This window comes from Macadamia integrifolia, chromosome 8 (genome assembly GCF_013358625.1).
Source record: "Macadamia integrifolia cultivar HAES 741 chromosome 8, SCU_Mint_v3, whole genome shotgun sequence".
In the NCBI taxonomy this organism is placed as follows: Eukaryota; Viridiplantae; Streptophyta; class Magnoliopsida; order Proteales; family Proteaceae; genus Macadamia; species Macadamia integrifolia.
This window is the reverse complement of record NC_056564.1, coordinates 22,361,376-22,378,306: the sequence shown is the minus strand read 5'-3', so window position 1 is coordinate 22,378,306 and position 16,931 is coordinate 22,361,376. Positions and strand designations below refer to the sequence as shown.

Here is a 16,931-nt window from a genome sequence, read left to right as displayed (position 1 = left end):
TTGAACTCGAATCACTTTCTCTTTTTGGGAGAGTAACAAAGTGGTAGATTGGTTGGTGAACTTAATGTGTGCTTCAACTACAGTTTTTATATTTTCACGATGATCAAACTCTTCCTAGATAACTTAACTAAATCTTTAGGAAAGATAAAGCTAGGTGGCTAATTTTTAGGATGTAATTTTTTCTTCGGATTACTTCATTGTAATTTGAGAGTGGGAGTGCCTCTGTTATTTGTATTGGGATAAAGTGGGTTATGTCCCTCCATTATATCCCTTCCTATTTCATTAATAAAACTTTGGAGGCTCCATTGAAGACATAGTACTACGTTCCAGCCTCTTCTCCTGTGTTTTAGTTTCTTCCAATTTTCTCTAAATTTGCTTTCTCATTCTTTTAAGACGTGGAAGGGTGAAATGATCGCTTTGCCCTATAAAAAGCAAAATGATGCCCCTATCTTGCTTCCTCAGGAGTTCTTATTGGTCCCATGCACGTGTAGGGGCTACGCTACCGACAGGAAACCCTTCCCCTAAATCTAAGACGTTTAATGTGGTACTTATTAAAAAAGATCGAGAAGAGAAAGACCGATGGCATTTCTCAGGGCGCTAACGACCACAGCAGCCTCAGTTCTTCCCGCAGCGGTCGCAGTGGCTGCTGTCTCTTCTTCGTCCAACGGACCTTCTCGGACTTGTAACCCAATTTTCTCTAAACCACCTTCTTCCCTTCCTTTCCTATCCATATCCATCTTCAGCCCTGATCGTTCGGGTATGAGCCTTGTAAGAAACCTTAACCCTCTCCACTCCGCTCTTCACATGGATTCTCCAACGTCGGACCAGGCAAAACCTACGCAGGTATTCCAGAGTCACTTTCCTTTTCTATCTATTCTAAGTTGTTTGAATCACATCGTCATTTTTATTTATTTATTTGTTTAATTACTTTTTTTTAATTCGATTTGCAGAGTGATGGAGTTTTACCGGAGCTGATGGTGAGTTTGATTGCTCAGAGAAATTCTCCAAGTTTTTTTTTTATTTATGGAGCAATTCTGTATATTTGTGAAGTTGGGTTTTGGTTTGATCGCAGACAGAATTCATGGTGGACATGTCGTGCGATGGCTGTGTAAATGCAGTCAAGAATAAGTTAATGACTGTCGATGGTGAGTGGTTGGTCTGTCTTCCCCGCTCCCCACCCCCCCGGCCCCCGCCCCCTCCCCCTGCCCTCGCCTCTCTTATTGACCGAAATTTGTGGTTTCAGGGGTTAAAGGAATCGAGGCAGACTTGAGTAACCAAGTTGTCAGGGTAATTGGATCTTCACCTGTGAAGAACATGCTCGATGCTCTGGAACAGACGGGCCGGAAAGCTCGGCTAATTGGCCAAGGCATTCCTGAAGGTTGGTTTCTATGACCCCTGCTCCCTTATATTTCGAACATCGTATATTGCTTCTCTCACTTTTTTTCCAGAATGCATTTAACTTGACGTGAACTTGATTATATTTTAATTTGGTAGTTTTCATATTTTCTGCAATCGACTGAAAAATGGGGATTGAAATTTGAGGTACTTGTCTTTCCATTACGCAATTGCTGTGGATTGTATATGTTCTCATGAAAAAACCATGACCGTTTGGTATCAATCAATGTCGAGGACTATGGTAATGAGGGTATTAACAATCATTAGCCGATTTTACCCTAAACTCCCCAATTCATGTCTAGGGCCAACATGGTCTATCCTATTGCAATCTAGGGCTGTTGATACTAATCAGTGCTACGGGTTTCATAGTGAACATATGGGATGGAATTTTCCAGCATTTGGTTTTTGTAATAAGCAGATTTTCAACTCCCTTGCTATTGTAGTTGCAAAGGATAATTTTTTATACTCAATTCCACTCAGCTAAGCCTCATTCCAATTAATTGGGTTTGGCTATAGACATGTTCTGTCTTTCCACTCAACTATTTTTTTGATCATGTCAATTGTCAAGCCTAGGCCATTCAGGAAGAAGAAAGTTTGAAACAGTCACACACTTGAAAGACTTTTACAGACTCTTTTCTAGGGTTACATTTTTTAGCAAGCAACAATATTTTCCCTAGGAAAAGTCATTCAACAAACTACAAGCTATCGAATCTTTTATGGCATCTTCACAACCTAATCGACCATATTCTCCACCTCGGTGTGATTATGATATGGCATCTTTATGACCTAACCGGCCATATTTTTCACCTCAGCATGGTTTTGGCAGACCTCTTGTGATGCCAAGAGCACCTTGGTTTTGACTACTGATTTAGCCCCAGTGAAGTCAACGACAATGACAGTGATTTGGAACGACACTCTTATTATGTTCTTCGTCGTGTTTTGATCACTTATAAAGTCACCAAGGATGAAGATTGGTGCTGCAACAATATTTTCCAGACCTTAAGTGTAATGGTCAATCATGTAGCATGATGATCGATGGAGGTAGTTGCATTAATGTCGCCTTTGATGACACTGGTCGTAAGTTAGGATTGTAGACAAAGTCACATCCAAACCCCAACAAAGTTGCATGGGTGAGCTACATTAACCTCAAGATTACTGATAAGTGCTTGCTCACCTACTCTATTAGTGGATTCATGAATGCTATACATTGCGACATTCTCCCTTTGAAGGTGTCTCATATTCTTCTTGGTTGATTGTGACTGTTTGATAAGAAGGTATGACATTGTGGGTATGTAAATACCTATTCTTTACTCTTTCAAGCATAGTGACAAAACCATGAAGTTTTTTTCCCGCTTAAGATCTCCCCGACATTAAGCTAAAAAAAATAACGGGATTGTTCCTTCTCCATTATGTAGACTCAAACTACCTCCTTGGTCCTTTTCCAAAGTCAATGAAGTTGAGTTCTTTTTAGAGGAGGAGAATTGATGCAGTAGTAGTTGACTGGTTGGACCAACATGATTGAATTTGGAAACCCAAACCCAGAAAGAACCAGTCCAACTTAGGTTTTTGGTCCTTTATTTTTATTTATTTTATGTCTTTTATTTGCAAAGTAGTATACATAGGAATATGCTACTTAGTTTTGGAGTTGGTTTGCAAGTTATTTTTTAGTTTTATGGTTTGATTAGGAGTCTTGTTATTTTTCCTTTATATAGTTGCATGCATCCAATGGGATGGACAGATTTGAATATAGAAATTGTTTGTATCTTTGCTCAAAGTGGGTGTGGGGTTGTGTGCTTCCTCTTTCTCTTGCATCTCTGAGTATCTTCTCAGATTGTTCCCTTCTCCTAATGGGCCCTCCACCAATAAATAAATACTAATTGTTGAGAGAAACTAATAAACAAAATATGATTTTGAAGTTATTAAAAAATGATGTCTCAATGAACTCAATAGTAGGATGTGGGGGAATATTTGTGCAATTTTGGATGATACTATTTTAGTGGATGAGACAAAAGCAGGAATTAACGCCAAGTTGGAGTTATGGAAATCAACCTTGGAATCAAAAGGTTTTTAAGATAAGTAGAATGAAGATGGAGTATATGGTGTGTAACTTTAGCTGCACTAGGACAGATAATGAGGTGGTGAAAATTGATGAGAGAGATTCCGTGAAGTGATTATTTTAGGTATCTGGGCTCAATCATAAATAACGAAGGTGATATAGAGGATGATCTTTTATAGAGAATTAAAATAGGATGGATGAAGTGGAGAGGTGCATCTGTGATGTGTGATCGTCATATTCATTTGAAACTTAAAGGAAAATTTTATAGGACAATCATACGACCGGCTATGTGTATTGTGCGAAATGTTGAGCAGTTAAGAAGCATCATACAGATAAACTCAACATGGCTGAATTTTTTTTTTTTTTTCCACATAGATCCATGTAGCCGACCCCATTTAGTTGGGATAAGGCTGAGATGTCTTGTTGGTTGTGTGGCAAAACTAGGAAGGGTAAAGTAAAGAATGATCATATTAGAGCGGATATGGGAGTAGTTCCGATGCATGATAAGCCACGAGAAAGTCACTTGAGGTGGCATGGCCATGTTCAACGGAGGCCTTTGAATGCTCCCTTACAAGAGTGATTTGATTTATATTGAAGGAGCTTAACGAGACAAGGGTAGGCCTAAAGTGACTAGGATAAGCAGTGAGGATTGAGGAAAAACATGCACTACGTAGGCCCTGTATCAAGTATGAGCTCGAATAGAGCTGATTGGAGGGTAAGATCGATGTAGCTGCCCACATTTAGGTGGGATAAGGCTGAGTTGTTGTAATGGAAATTGGTGTCTACACTACTAGCAGAAATATGGACGAATTTAGCTTCAACATGCTTTATAAGTTTTAAACAGTATATGATTGCAGTATACTTGGAGGTGAATCCAACATACCGAGAACTACCCAAAGTGGTCCCCTTTAACCCACTTTCCATTTCCGTGGACCAGGGTATCAGCATCTTCGTGGTGGAGGGAAACTTCAGCAGGTACAACAAGAACAAAAGCCAAGCAGAGGATGCCTATTCTTCATGAAACTATGCAGGGTTATAGTGCAGGGATGGAATACTGAAACCAAAATTTTGCGGGAACTGCCTATTTTGATGGGCAAACAGAAGTGGTTTTCTGGCTGTTTTATTGAACCAGCAATTGCAACCAGGATGAAGCCAGTAGTATCTGACATCTTGATTCTTGCCTCCTAATTAGTACAACCTAGTAGGAACATACTCAATATTCTCTTTGCTTTCCAACCTATCAAACGAATTCATGTCGACACAATACAAGGCTATGCTTTCACTGCGAATCTTCAGTGACAGAGTAAATATAATATGGTGATGTCTGAAATCAGTCTTGGTTGAGTATCCAATAAAATGAATCTAATGACATGGTATCAAGTGTCGATATAATGCGGACAGATATGGCTGATACATATCGAGTTTAGCCATGTTGGTACGATACTGAGCTGATACATAAAAATTTATGTACAAAAATAACATGGACAGATATGGGTCAATACGGTACCGATATGAACCGATACACTAGATACATAGGCTGCCAAAACCCAAGATCCTAGTATTTGGCCAAACCTAATTGAATCCCATCTATACTCAAAAAAGACATAAGAGGAGTGATTGAACAAGCAAAAAATTGCATTTTAAGCTTATTAAAGTGGAGATTGAACATCGAAACTGCGGTTGTAGTATACAACTCAACTCAGCCTTATCCCAACCAAATGGGGTTGGCTACATGGATCATTTTTTTCCAATCAGCTCTATTCAAAGCCATACTTGTTTCAAGTCCTAAGCGATGCATGACTTTCCTCACCACCTTTCCTAGAGTCATTTCAAGCCTATTCTCGGCTCTTTTAGCTCTTTCAACCTTAATCAAATCACCCCTCCATTTGGGAGCATTCAAAGGGCTCCGTTGCACATGTCCATGCCGCCTCAAATGACTTCCTTGCAATTTATAATGCATCAGAGCTAGTCCTAAATCAGCTATAATTTGTTCGTTCCTTATTATCTTTCCTGGTTTTATTGCTCATCCATATTAGCATCCTCATTTCAGCTACATTAAGGCACCGTTTGACAATGTTCCGTTTCTGTCGTTTATGCATTTTCTTGTTCCCAGAAACGGAGAAAAAACCTAAAAAGCGTTTGATAAAGTTGTTCCGTTTCACTTGTTTCTAGAAACATAAATTAAAATTTATGCCTATTTACAATTCTAGAAACGACTTTGACGAAACAAGTTAAACTTGTTTCGTCGTTTCTAGAAACGAATTTGAGAGGAAAAAAAGGCATTGTGCCCGATAAATCTCTCAACTATTTAAACCTAAAAAGATGCAACCGAACCCTCTCTCCCTTTTGAGCATCCGATGATACTATTGGGGTTTTTAATGGAAATATGTCTACAAAAAACGTTTCGAGAAACATGTTTATCAAACATCAAAAAATCCGTTTTTGTTTTCGAAAACGTGAAAAGTCGTTTCTGCTGTTTTTAGACACAGAAACAACAGAAACGTTATCAAACGGTGCCTAAGTTTGTTTGTATGTTGTTTCATCACTATCCAATATTCAGCTCCATACTCATTGGCTCATTGCTGGTTGAATAACTATCTTATAAATATTTGTGTTAAAGGAATATGTTGATCACACAACACTCCATATGCACCCCTTCACCCTATTCTAATTCTTTGTGCAACATAGTTCTCTATTTCTCCTTCTTTATTTATGATTGAACCTAAGTATCTAAAATTTTCATTTTGCAGTATATCCCCATTATAAATTTTCACCGCCTCACTTTCATTTCTATTATTACTATAGTTATGCACGATATACTCTGTTTTTTTGTTTTTCTTATCTTAAAACCTTTTGATTCAAGGTTGATCTCTATAATTTCAACTTTGCATTTATCCCTATTTTTGTTTCATTCACTGAAACAATATCATCAGCAAAAAAATATACCCAGAGATTTGATCTTGAATGTCTCTTATTATCTCGTCTACGATTAGAGAAAACAAATTGTAATTGGGAATACGCTTCCATGCCCCCCAATATTTCTTACATTAGTTACAACACCATTACACATAACTTTAGTTTTATCCCCGTATCTACTCAAAACACTTTTCTTCTTTAATACTTGCCAAATTAACTCTCCAGGGACTGTATCATAAGATCTTTCTAAGTGTATAAAGACCATATGGAGATCTTTCTTACATTGTCTAAGTCTTTCCACTAGTCTCCTGAGAAAATAAATAGCTTTTTTAGTTGATCTTTCTAGCATAAATTCAAATTGGTTATGCGAAATATTAGTTTCTTGTCTTGGGTGGGTTTCAATTACTCTCCCATAATTTCATAGCATAACTCACACGTTTATTCCTCTATAGTTGTTACGGCTTTGAATATCACCTTTATTTTTATAAATTGGAACCACAATGGTTCGTTTCCATTCATCTGCATTTTTAGTGTCCTCATAATCTTATTAAACAACCTAGTTACCCAAGTTCCTATTCTCCTCCACATCTATTGGAATGCCATCTGGACCTATTGTTTTACTTCTTTTCATCTTCTTAAAGCTTGCTTTACTTCAGGCATTGTAATTTTCCATATGTATCAAACACTGGTGGTTTTTGATAGTTATTACAACCTTCAAAAACATTATGCTTGTATTGTTTCATTTAGGAAGTTGTAGAAATAGTTTTTCCATCTCTCTTTAATATCCCAATCACTTATTAATAATACTTTTTCATCTTGACTTTTAATGCTTCTGATATGGTTTAAATCTCTACTCTTCTTTTCTCTCATTTTAGCTAGTTTATGGATAACTTTTATCACTTCCTTTGTGCTCAAAATTATTATATGGATCCTTATATTTCCTAGTCCTTGTTTTCCCTACTATCTTCTTAGCTTTATTTCTAGCAAATTTATACCATAATTCCTCATCTTTAGTCCTTTACCAAGTTTTAAAACTAGAGTTTTCAACCTTAATATAGCTTGAACTTCATCATTCCACCACCAAGTTTCCCTAGATGAATGTCATGTTCCTTTAGATTTGCCTAGAACTTTTTTATCTACATTCTTCATATAACTAGTCATCTCATTCCACATCATATTAATGTTTCCATCAAAGTCTCATTTTCCATGTTTACTAATTTATCAATAATTGTCTTCAAGTTCTCTCCTTTTAAGTTCCACTTTCCATATTTTACTTTTTTATCAATAAGTAATCTCACATTTCCTACGATTCAATGTACTAAAACACATATGTATGACCATTAATCTATGTTGCCATGGTTAATCTCTCCCCTAGCATAACCTTACAATCTTTACATAATAACCTCCCTCGTATTGGTTGTTTCAGTTAGGAAGAAATCTATTTAGCTACTATTTACCCACTTTTGAAGCTTGAAGTACGTTAAAAAATGATTTTTTTTTGCTTGAATCTCTTATTTTTTCCAAGTGTTACATCTAAATTGGAAAACTGACCTAGATTTGGATCATATTGAATGATTTGTGAACTATAATGTATTATTTTATTTGTTGCTTTTTTTGGTGAATTATTTTATTTGTTGCTAAATGCTTATTATTAATAGTTTTATACCACTTCAGGTTATTTTAATATGTTATAGTAAAGTAGTAGTATGATTAATATATATGTTCATTACCGTTTCACCCAAAAGCTCAAACTATTAAGGAATGGCAGCATTAATGTATACATCAACTGTATATTTACTTATTCTATGTTACTTGATACTTAGTATTATGTTGCTTGTGGTTCTGAGTTCGACTCCTCTTATCTCCTTGGGGCCACTCACACGGGGTTGTTTAGTGCTCTCCACTGCTTGCTGTTGCTGTTGCTGTTGCTGCTGTTGTTGTCGTTGTTGTTGTTGTTGGGTTTGGATCTTTTGGGGTTACTATAAGCCAATATCCTAATACGTAAATAAATTTTTATTTTTTTGATCTTCTTTTTTAATTGCTTCTTATTGCTTATGAGTAGGTTTGACTTGCTAATAAAGATTTGAATGACATAGATGCCGTGAAGACTAGAGATACCCTGACATTGGTTGATTATATTATTTGTTGCTTATTTATGGTGCGAATGTTTAAACACTTGTTTTGCATGTATCATAGGCATGTCCATGCGTATCAAAGCATATATTAAGTGTATCTAGCATCTCTCCGAGACATCTTGATCTATCTTTTGAATGTTAGGACTAGAAATCAAATGGTTTTGTTTTGATTTATGTTCATCTCTCTTCAAAACAAAATACTGATCCTATGCAGAAGTCTTCACTCACTTGAGAAGAACTTACATAGTGTGATTAAATGTCCCTTTTCTTGGTTCACCCAAACTTCAGTAGCTGCTAGCTGAGATGTGCACCTGTAAGTGCAAATGTTTAAAGTTTTGGGTCATCAAAATGGACCCAAGGTTAATATTTTTGTCTATCATTAGAATCTTTGCACTTTCATCAGCAACTGAACAAGTAGCAGCTGAAACCTCTTCCATTTTTTACCTATTCTTGAACATCTTTGTAGCTATAATTTCTGTTTGATGGTCAAATTTAAATTTTCTGCAGATTTTCTAATTTCGGCAGCTGTTGCTGAGTTTAAAGGTCCCAAAATTTTTGGTGTCGTTCGCTTGGCTCAGGTGAATATGGAATTGGTAAGAATTGAAGCAAATTTTAGTGGTCTGACACCTGGAAAACATGGTTTGTCCATAAATGAGTTTGGAGATCTGACAAAAGGAGCAGCAAGCACTGGGAAGATATTCAATCCAACAAATCAAGTTACATCAGAAAAGGTATGCTTCTATGGTGCTTTCTTTTGGGGTTTAATGATTCTTTAGTCCTGTATGGAACCATTGTTAGTGGTTGTGAACAATTGTGAAAATTGAGCCCAATAGTAAAATATCAAGTAGGGGTTCATAATTCCTGAGAATTCCACGTATAGGGAAATACTTATGTTCATGGAGCACACAATATAAAATGTCGGAATTCAATCCTCTAAATATGCTTCTTGTATAAATAGGCCTTTGTATCTCTTAGGTATATGACCATCACCTGGGTCAAGGTTCCTAATTTTCATGCATCCGGATCCCCTCCAACCCTCCAGCCCCTCTAGCTTGCATCCAATGGCTGGGAGGGCCTTTGGGTGCGTGCAGGTCCCCCCAGATATTGGATGTGTGCTGAAGGGGCTGGGGTGGAGGGTTGGAGAGGATCTGGATTCAATGTTCATTCATGAAAAACAGATTTATAATCCAGTTTCACGTCTAGTTATGGTCCCCTATGAATGCAATTCCAGTTTTGAATCCATATACAGTTTAAAGCTTTTTGCTTTTTTTTCTCCCACTCTCTCTGAGAAAAGGTTAGATGTATTAATATTTCAAAACAAGCAACTTGTAAGAAAGATGAATAGGATGCTGTACAAAATGGAGCAGTCCACAAAGAGACAGTCTATACGAAAGAGCACCTCTACAATCCCTCATCGTTATTCAGTTGCTGGACATTAACTCATCCCCCATTCATAATATCACCCCAATTTCCCCCCACTCATAACGTATTCACCTTCCTATAATCGCAGAATGTAGACAGCTAAAAAGATACTATTATCTTTGATTTTCTTTCTACTACCCAAATCATTGATTTTTATTCTGATTTGAAAATTCACACATTCCTCTCCATCAACACACCCTGACGGAATCATACCCCAAATCTCCATGAACTGTTCAAGCTTCCATCTACTGGAGTTAACTGAACCTCCCTCGCCTTTCACTACGACCGATAAGTGAGAAGCTGAAAAATTCCATACCACCCAACGATTGACAAAATATCACCAGACATTGCTGGGAGAACTTGAATCTCAAAAATTATATAACATTCTGTTTCTGCCATGGACTTTGTTATCGCTTATCGGTATTGGTACCTGTACCGGCCCCGATACAGATACTGATAGAGATTGGCCATATCAGCCAGATCAGATCATTTTTCCCCTTAAAAAAGTACCAGTACTTATTTTTTTTGACCATTCTACCCTCCCCTGTTGATCTCACTGATTCAGTATCGGTATCGGTATCGGTTATGGCTGTTCTGATACTGACAACTGAAATTATGGTTTCTGCACATGGCTTGTACACATTTCTGAGCCGGTTATACCCAAGGGACCTGTCCATATGAAAGATAGACACCCCTTGAAGCTTGTTCAAAATTTGGTAGGGATTATAGGATATTCGACCCTACGAGCTCAAGTAAGATGGTCTTCAAGGTTTTGTTTGATCCAATGGAAAATACTTACTGTTATTTTTAGGAAAAAGAATGATGTATAGGCCTAAATGACCATAAATTATTTCACTGGAATAAAACACAAAATTGGAGAACGACTTCTGATTTATTCTTTTTCTTCGTCTTCTTTTAATGTTGCTCTTTCAATGGAAAATATTTCAGTTTCTTGTAGCGTAGCGTCATGGTTGTTTTCATGGTTTTTTCTTGAATGTCACCAGATCACCATTGATTGATAATTTGATAATCCAATGATCCTATTAGTTTTTTTGGTACTCAAATCGAATGATCCCTCAAGTAGGTCAAAGAAAGGATGTCACAAAACATTGTAGACGATGAAAGGGCAAAAGGTTAATGAAGGGAAAATAAACCTGCACATTCATTTGGTACTGCTGTCTTGGGGTTGTTTGGCTAACCAAATGTTGGCGTGGGGATGTCATTTGAATCTGAAATGTAGTGTGATTTGCATAGTGGTGGAATACAATCAATTGCATTCTGCGTGCCATGCAATAACTGCGATACTCATGTGGTTGAAAACAAGTATATTTGTTTTGCGCATTCTCTGTCCAAATTTAGCAGAGATACTTAACAAAGAATGTGATGGTATTTTAAAGCATTGTCATGCAACTCGTTCTAAGAGATTGTTTGTTTTCTTCTCTGCTGTTTACCTCATCCTGCAATGCCAGTGGTTCTCATTGAGTAATTCTCCTTTCATGTTATATTGTTTACTATCCATTGGAGATGGTGTTATGGAGTAGTTTCCTAAGTGAAGTTGCTTGATTTTGTTTAGCCTTTGGGTGACCTGGGAACATTAGATGCTCAAGATACTGGTGAGGCCTTCTTCACTGGCGTTAAACAGATGCTTAGAGTTGGTGATCTCATTGGCCGATCCATCGTGGTGTATGAAACTGAAGATAAATCAAACCCAGGCATTGCAGCTGCGGTCATAGCTAGAAGTGCAGGTGTTGGTGAAAACTATAAAAAACTCTGCACATGCGATGGCACAACAATATGGGAAGCGAATAGCAATAGCTTCACTGTCAGTAAAGTTTAATATGTAGTAGACATGCTTCTGTTTTGAATGTGAACATATTTTCCATTGGTGGGTGTTTGTATCTTGAGTTTTGCGCTATACAAGGTTGATGTAATAATAAACGGTGTAGTTAACACTATTCCTTGCGATTAAAATGAATGAGCCACAAGACCATTTAGGATACATTTTCACCACCTTGACAGGGAGGTTAGGTAGTCTGGATTTTGGATCGGATTTTCATTTTCCGCAGCATCTCAGTGAGGAACTTGCTGTCTTCTTCGACAGTCTCGGTTGCAGTGGTGGATTGTTGAGGCTGAAGAATCTTCTTGATGGCGATGATCTTGTCGATGCTTCCTGGAAACTCACCCTTGCAAACTTCTCCACAACGTCATCAACCCACCACCTTTCACGAGGAAGGTTATAGATTTGGCGTCTTTGATTAAGTGATTGAAGATCATTGAGCTTGAGTTTTTTCTTTGCCAATGTTGCTATAGGGATGTTATCAGGCTTGATGGATGCCTGCTATCCCTATGATAGCAACAATGGCAAAGAAAAAACTCGTGATTAGACTGATTGCTAATCTCTAACCCCTTGGTCAATGACTTCAAGATCATAGCTTTTCTCAAGAAAGGAGGTGAGTTGTTCCCCTTGGAGATTATTGGAAAAAGAGGTTGTGGAGAAGTTTACATTGCTGAGCTTTGAAGAAGGTAACACGAAGACCATTGCCATCAAGAACATACTTCAGCCTCAACAGCCCAACGATGCAACCGAACCTGTCGAAGAAGACAGCAAGTTCCTCCCTAAGAAGTGGCAAGTACAATCTGAAATCCAAACCACCTGACCTTTTTGCACAATTGAGCTGATGCCCTGGTAAAAAATCACAATCATTCTGGCCACTATGTTGATCTAAAGACTCCTCCAGACACTACAAAGTCGGATCAGGAGTTCATGACTGCTCGAGTTGCTTGTTTATTGTGGAAAAACTATTCTCTCTGCAGAGTTATATGTGAAGTGATTTATAATTTTTCCAGCCACGAGATTACAATTGGGCTTCTAACTCTGTGAACGCCGTCAGTCCACATCAAACCTCCGAACTCTGGCTTTGATTGCAGGGATTTTGCTGTGAATGTGATCTTGAAAGACAGTTTCTGGTATTTCCTTGTGAATTGCAGGATTTTTGGCTTCACTGTGATAGAAGCGCCGGTGAACCGGGAAACCTTCGCATGGTATGTTGATATGGGAGTCCCAACATTGGTGACAGTTCTGTGTAGAGTCAGGACAGTGTTAGAAGATTGATTTGGGAGTATTGTAGAGATAGCTGGATAATTTAGATCCCCTGGGTTTCCAAGAATGTGTTGACAGGACCGGTTGGAGGACTTGGTGAACACTTTGAGCTGCATAGGCGTTAGCTTCTGTGTGCAGAGGAATTCGAAGTAATCCTGCACAGCCATGTCGTAAACAAGGCCAGGGTCAAGAGCTCTTGACGGGTTAATGTGGCCAGCTCCATGATCGAAGGAGCTCGAAGGTGCACCACTGGAATCATCTATGATGGGGTTGCGTGTGTTATCATGAACATAAGCAGTGGTCATGAGAGCTGATCTAATTGCAGCTGGACTCCAATCTGGGTGTCTGGCTTTGAGCAGAGCTGCGACTCCACTAACATGAGGGCAAGACATAGAAGTTCCAGATAATATGTTAAACTTCACTCTCCGTCGATCCGTTGGCAAGCCCGAAGGCCCTTCGTCCCCGGTCCATGCTGCAAGAATGTTCACTCCTGGAGCCACCAGGTCTGGTTTAAGAATTTCTGGTGTTAGCAAGTTTGGTCCCCTTGATGAGAAAGCCGCAACCACAGGGAAGGGCCTAATTCCTACCTTGGTTCCAAGAAAAGCTAGTGTGGCAGTGGGGTGTGGATCAGTGTCTGTGTAGTGTTTGATGAATTTCCCAGCTCTTTCTCCAACTGCAACTGTTGGAAGAAGGTGGCTGTCTGCAACTAACTCCTCCCCGTTAATAGCAGTGTTTGCTAAGATCATGCCCACTCCACCTGCATTTTTCACCACCTGACCTTTCTGCACTCTTGGGCTGATGCCTCGTTCACAAATCACAATCTTCCCTGCCACAGCATGTGGATTTAAAGTCCCCTCCAAACACAATGAAGTCGGATCAGGGCTGCTGGAGTTGCTTCCCATGTAAACCAGTTGGTATTGCTTATTAATTGAGACGTTTCTCTGGCCTTTGTAAACTGAGACACCAGACAGAGTTTTGCCATTCCCAAGCTGCACAGTGGCCGGGAAATCCCTGTCCATGGTGCTAGCTCCGACGGTGGTGATCCATGGGGACACATTTGTAAGGGTGTCTGGGTTAGGTCCTCCATTTCCAGCGGAGCAGGAAACAAAAACCCCCATCTCCACAGCCCCAAACGCAGCAATCGACAAGCTGTCACGGTAGTAGGAAGAGACCCCACCTCCAAGGGAGATTGAGAGAACATTAACACCATCAGCTACAGCCTGATCGATTGCAGAGAGAATATCAGAACTGAAGCAACCACCAACCCAACAAACCTTGTAAGCTGCAACTCTCGCCTTCAAGGCCATTCCTCTTGCCGTGCCACCAGCGTAGCCCAGAAAGTTAGCACCTCGAACAGGGGACCCAGCAACCGTGGCAGCCGTGTGTGTGCCATGGCCATCTTGATCCCTAGGCGATTTGAGCTCTTCTCGCTCATTGATCTTCCCCGAGGCGGCTTCATACCCACGATAGAAGATCCGAGCTCCCACGATTTTCTTGTTGCAGTTGGTTTTAGTGAAGCCCCGCCCAGTCTCGCAGGCTCCCTTCCAATGCTTGGGAACTGGTGCCATGCCTGTATCGTTGAAGCTCGGGCTCTCCGGCCAAATTCCAGTGTCCAGAACCCCGACGACGACATAATGGTCGAAGAGGTTGTCAGCCCAGATACTATTACCGTTCTCCGGTTCGAGCCCGAGAAACAATGGGCTTCTCGTGGTGTGTAGTTGGTAGACAGTTTCAGGGTACAAGGCCACAACGCCATGTCCTTCTTCGAGTTTCTCAGCTTCTTCTTCGCTAAGCCGAGCTGCGAAGCCATGGAAAGCGGTTCCATAGGTATGGATTATCCTGTCATCCGCAGCTTCTTCGACTGAGATATCACCCACTGTTTCAGGTTTAGCAACAACTGAATTTACAGTGGAAGAGTACCAGTGGAGGTGGTCTGTGAAGGATTCTGGTCGTGCCGAGTTTTCCATTTGGATAACTTATGTTCTCATGGGAGTCGAGGCGGTGGTTGCCATAGAGGCAGGAAAGGTGATGGTTAGGCAGCATGTGAGAGAGAGAGAGTAAAAGCCACTTTACCGAATTCCCAGCCATTGCTGGGTAGAGAGAGAGAGAGAGACGACGAAGGAAGAGAGGGGGAAAGAGGAAGAAGAAAGGAAAGAGCAGGTGAGGTTGGGTTTCAAGGATTTGATGAAATGTAAAGGCGGTGATTGTTACCATGAAAGTGGTCTGTGTACCTTGCAGTGTCTCGGTTAAGGATCCCATTAATAGTAATAGTAGCTGGTGGGTTTCCTATTCCTTGTCTTCATTTGCAGGGTTTTCAAAATTCGGAATTGGTAATATTCGAATCGTCTGAAAACGGACAGTATCATGGATCACCTGGAAATTGCCAGAAATCTGTGGAAAACGATCGGATTGGGCTGGATTGTTTTATTCTAATACAATACAATCGATTCTATTCGAAATTTTGAAACCCTATTCGCAGGACCTTTGCCCTTTTAACCATAGCCGATCTCTCTCTCTCTCTCTCTCTCTCTCTCTCTCTCTCTCTCTCTCTATATGTATGGTTCAAGGGTAAAATTAGAGGTGTCAATTCCTAAACCAAACCGGTAAAATCGGTCGGATCAAACCGAAGCCTTATTGGTTCGGTTCGGTTTGGAGTATTGCAACCCCAAAACCAAATCGAACCGCATCAGAAACCGGATGAACCTGAAACCAAATCGAAACCGACCCAAAACCTGGATCGAAACTGAAACCAAACCGGTAAGAAACCGAAGCACTCCAAAATTCATTAAAAAAATCAAAATTTATATAGTTTTGTTTACATTTGTATGGAAAGTCGAATCCAAACTAGACCAAAAATCAAAACCAACCCAGTTACAAATCGATTTAAGAAACCGAAGACAAATCGAAACCAAACCGCACCGAAATCGAAACCAAATCGAAACTGGAATTTTCTTATTGGTTCGGTTTCGGTTTCAACTTTCCCACACCGAAACCTACTCAACCCAGATCGAAACCGAGCCGAACCGATTGATTGACACCCCTAGGTAAAATTGTAATAAAATTAATTAAAAATACGAATAGATTTGTTTGATATGGTTTGATCCAGACTGATTCTAAATGGTATCAAAATACTATGGACTTGGATCCTTTGTTGGACAATAAGATGTTGGGTACAATAGGTTCATATTGACCCCATAACCTCATGGATCGGATCATATCGGAGTTGAATGAGAATCATTCAACTTTCACTGAAAGTAGTGAAGAGCATTAAATATCTCTATGTGAGTGATCTAAGATGTGTCTAGGAGAGTCGAACTCAAAATGTCTAAGTTTACAGTTTGCACCAAGTTCGTTACTTACCAATTATGCTACATTCTTAGGTATTATGCTTCACTATTTATCACAAGATAAAGTATTATGCTTTGTTATTTGCCACATGATATGATAATATATGTGTTTAAGAAGGTTGATGGTAGAAAATTGTTAATTCATTATGGTGGTGGGGTGGTGGAAGTAAAAACCATCCTCTCCTTTCCTTTCCTTTCCTTTCCTTTGATGGGCGAAGACTCTCTCGGTCAAGGATATGCCATTAATAGTAGTTGGTGGGTTTGAAACTCTTTTGCCTTTCTTTCGCAGGGTTCAAAATCGATAGGGGTCTGAAATAGGTCAGAATCATTGGGAAATTGTCAGAAATGTGTAGGAAACGATGTGACGGCGAGGATCTGGCCTCTGAATTGGGCTGTATGTAGGACCTTTGCTCTCTTCAACCGAAATAGAACCAGCTTATATATAAAGAAAAAACAGCATAATATAGAGGAGAAAGGAAGTTTACATCCTCTGTAGCGAGGATTGAGGTACGGTGAACGATGACTTACTGATAACATTTGGAGAGCGGAACATCTGCTCG

The 16,931-nt window shown here is 39.5% G+C and overlaps 2 protein-coding genes across 2 annotated transcripts; one reads left to right on the top strand and one right to left on the bottom strand.

Moving 5' to 3' along the window:
* The first annotated feature begins 532 nt into the window (after positions 1-532).
* Positions 533-11,923, top strand: LOC122086557 (copper chaperone for superoxide dismutase, chloroplastic). The gene is made up of 6 exons (XM_042655471.1): positions 533-843; positions 951-977; positions 1,073-1,145; positions 1,244-1,378; positions 9,010-9,233; positions 11,498-11,923. Exons 1-6 carry the CDS (start codon positions 580-582, stop codon positions 11,759-11,761), a joined length of 987 nt encoding a protein of 328 aa, XP_042511405.1. The 5' UTR covers positions 533-579; the 3' UTR covers positions 11,762-11,923.
* A 477-nt stretch (positions 11,924-12,400) lies between these two features.
* Positions 12,401-15,477, bottom strand: LOC122086556 (subtilisin-like protease SBT1.3). The gene is given in 1 exon segment (XM_042655470.1): positions 12,401-15,477. A coding segment is annotated over 1 exon segment (2,280 nt). The 5' UTR covers positions 15,037-15,477; the 3' UTR covers positions 12,401-12,756.
* Positions 15,478-16,931: the final 1,454 nt, after the last annotated feature.

What these genes read in the sequence shown, in the direction of transcription:
- LOC122086557 (XM_042655471.1), top strand. Translation starts at nt 580, where the DNA reads ATGGCATTTCTCAGGGCGCTAACGACCACAGCAGCCTCAGTTCTTCCC. An exon ending in TAAGTTAATGACTGTCGATG is followed by an intron (nt 1,146 to 1,243) that starts GTGAGTGGTTGG and finishes TTGTGGTTTCAG; the next exon opens with GGGTTAAAGGAATCGAGGCA. An exon ending in ATCAAGTTACATCAGAAAAG is followed by an intron (nt 9,234 to 11,497) that starts GTATGCTTCTAT and finishes GATTTTGTTTAG; the next exon opens with CCTTTGGGTGACCTGGGAAC.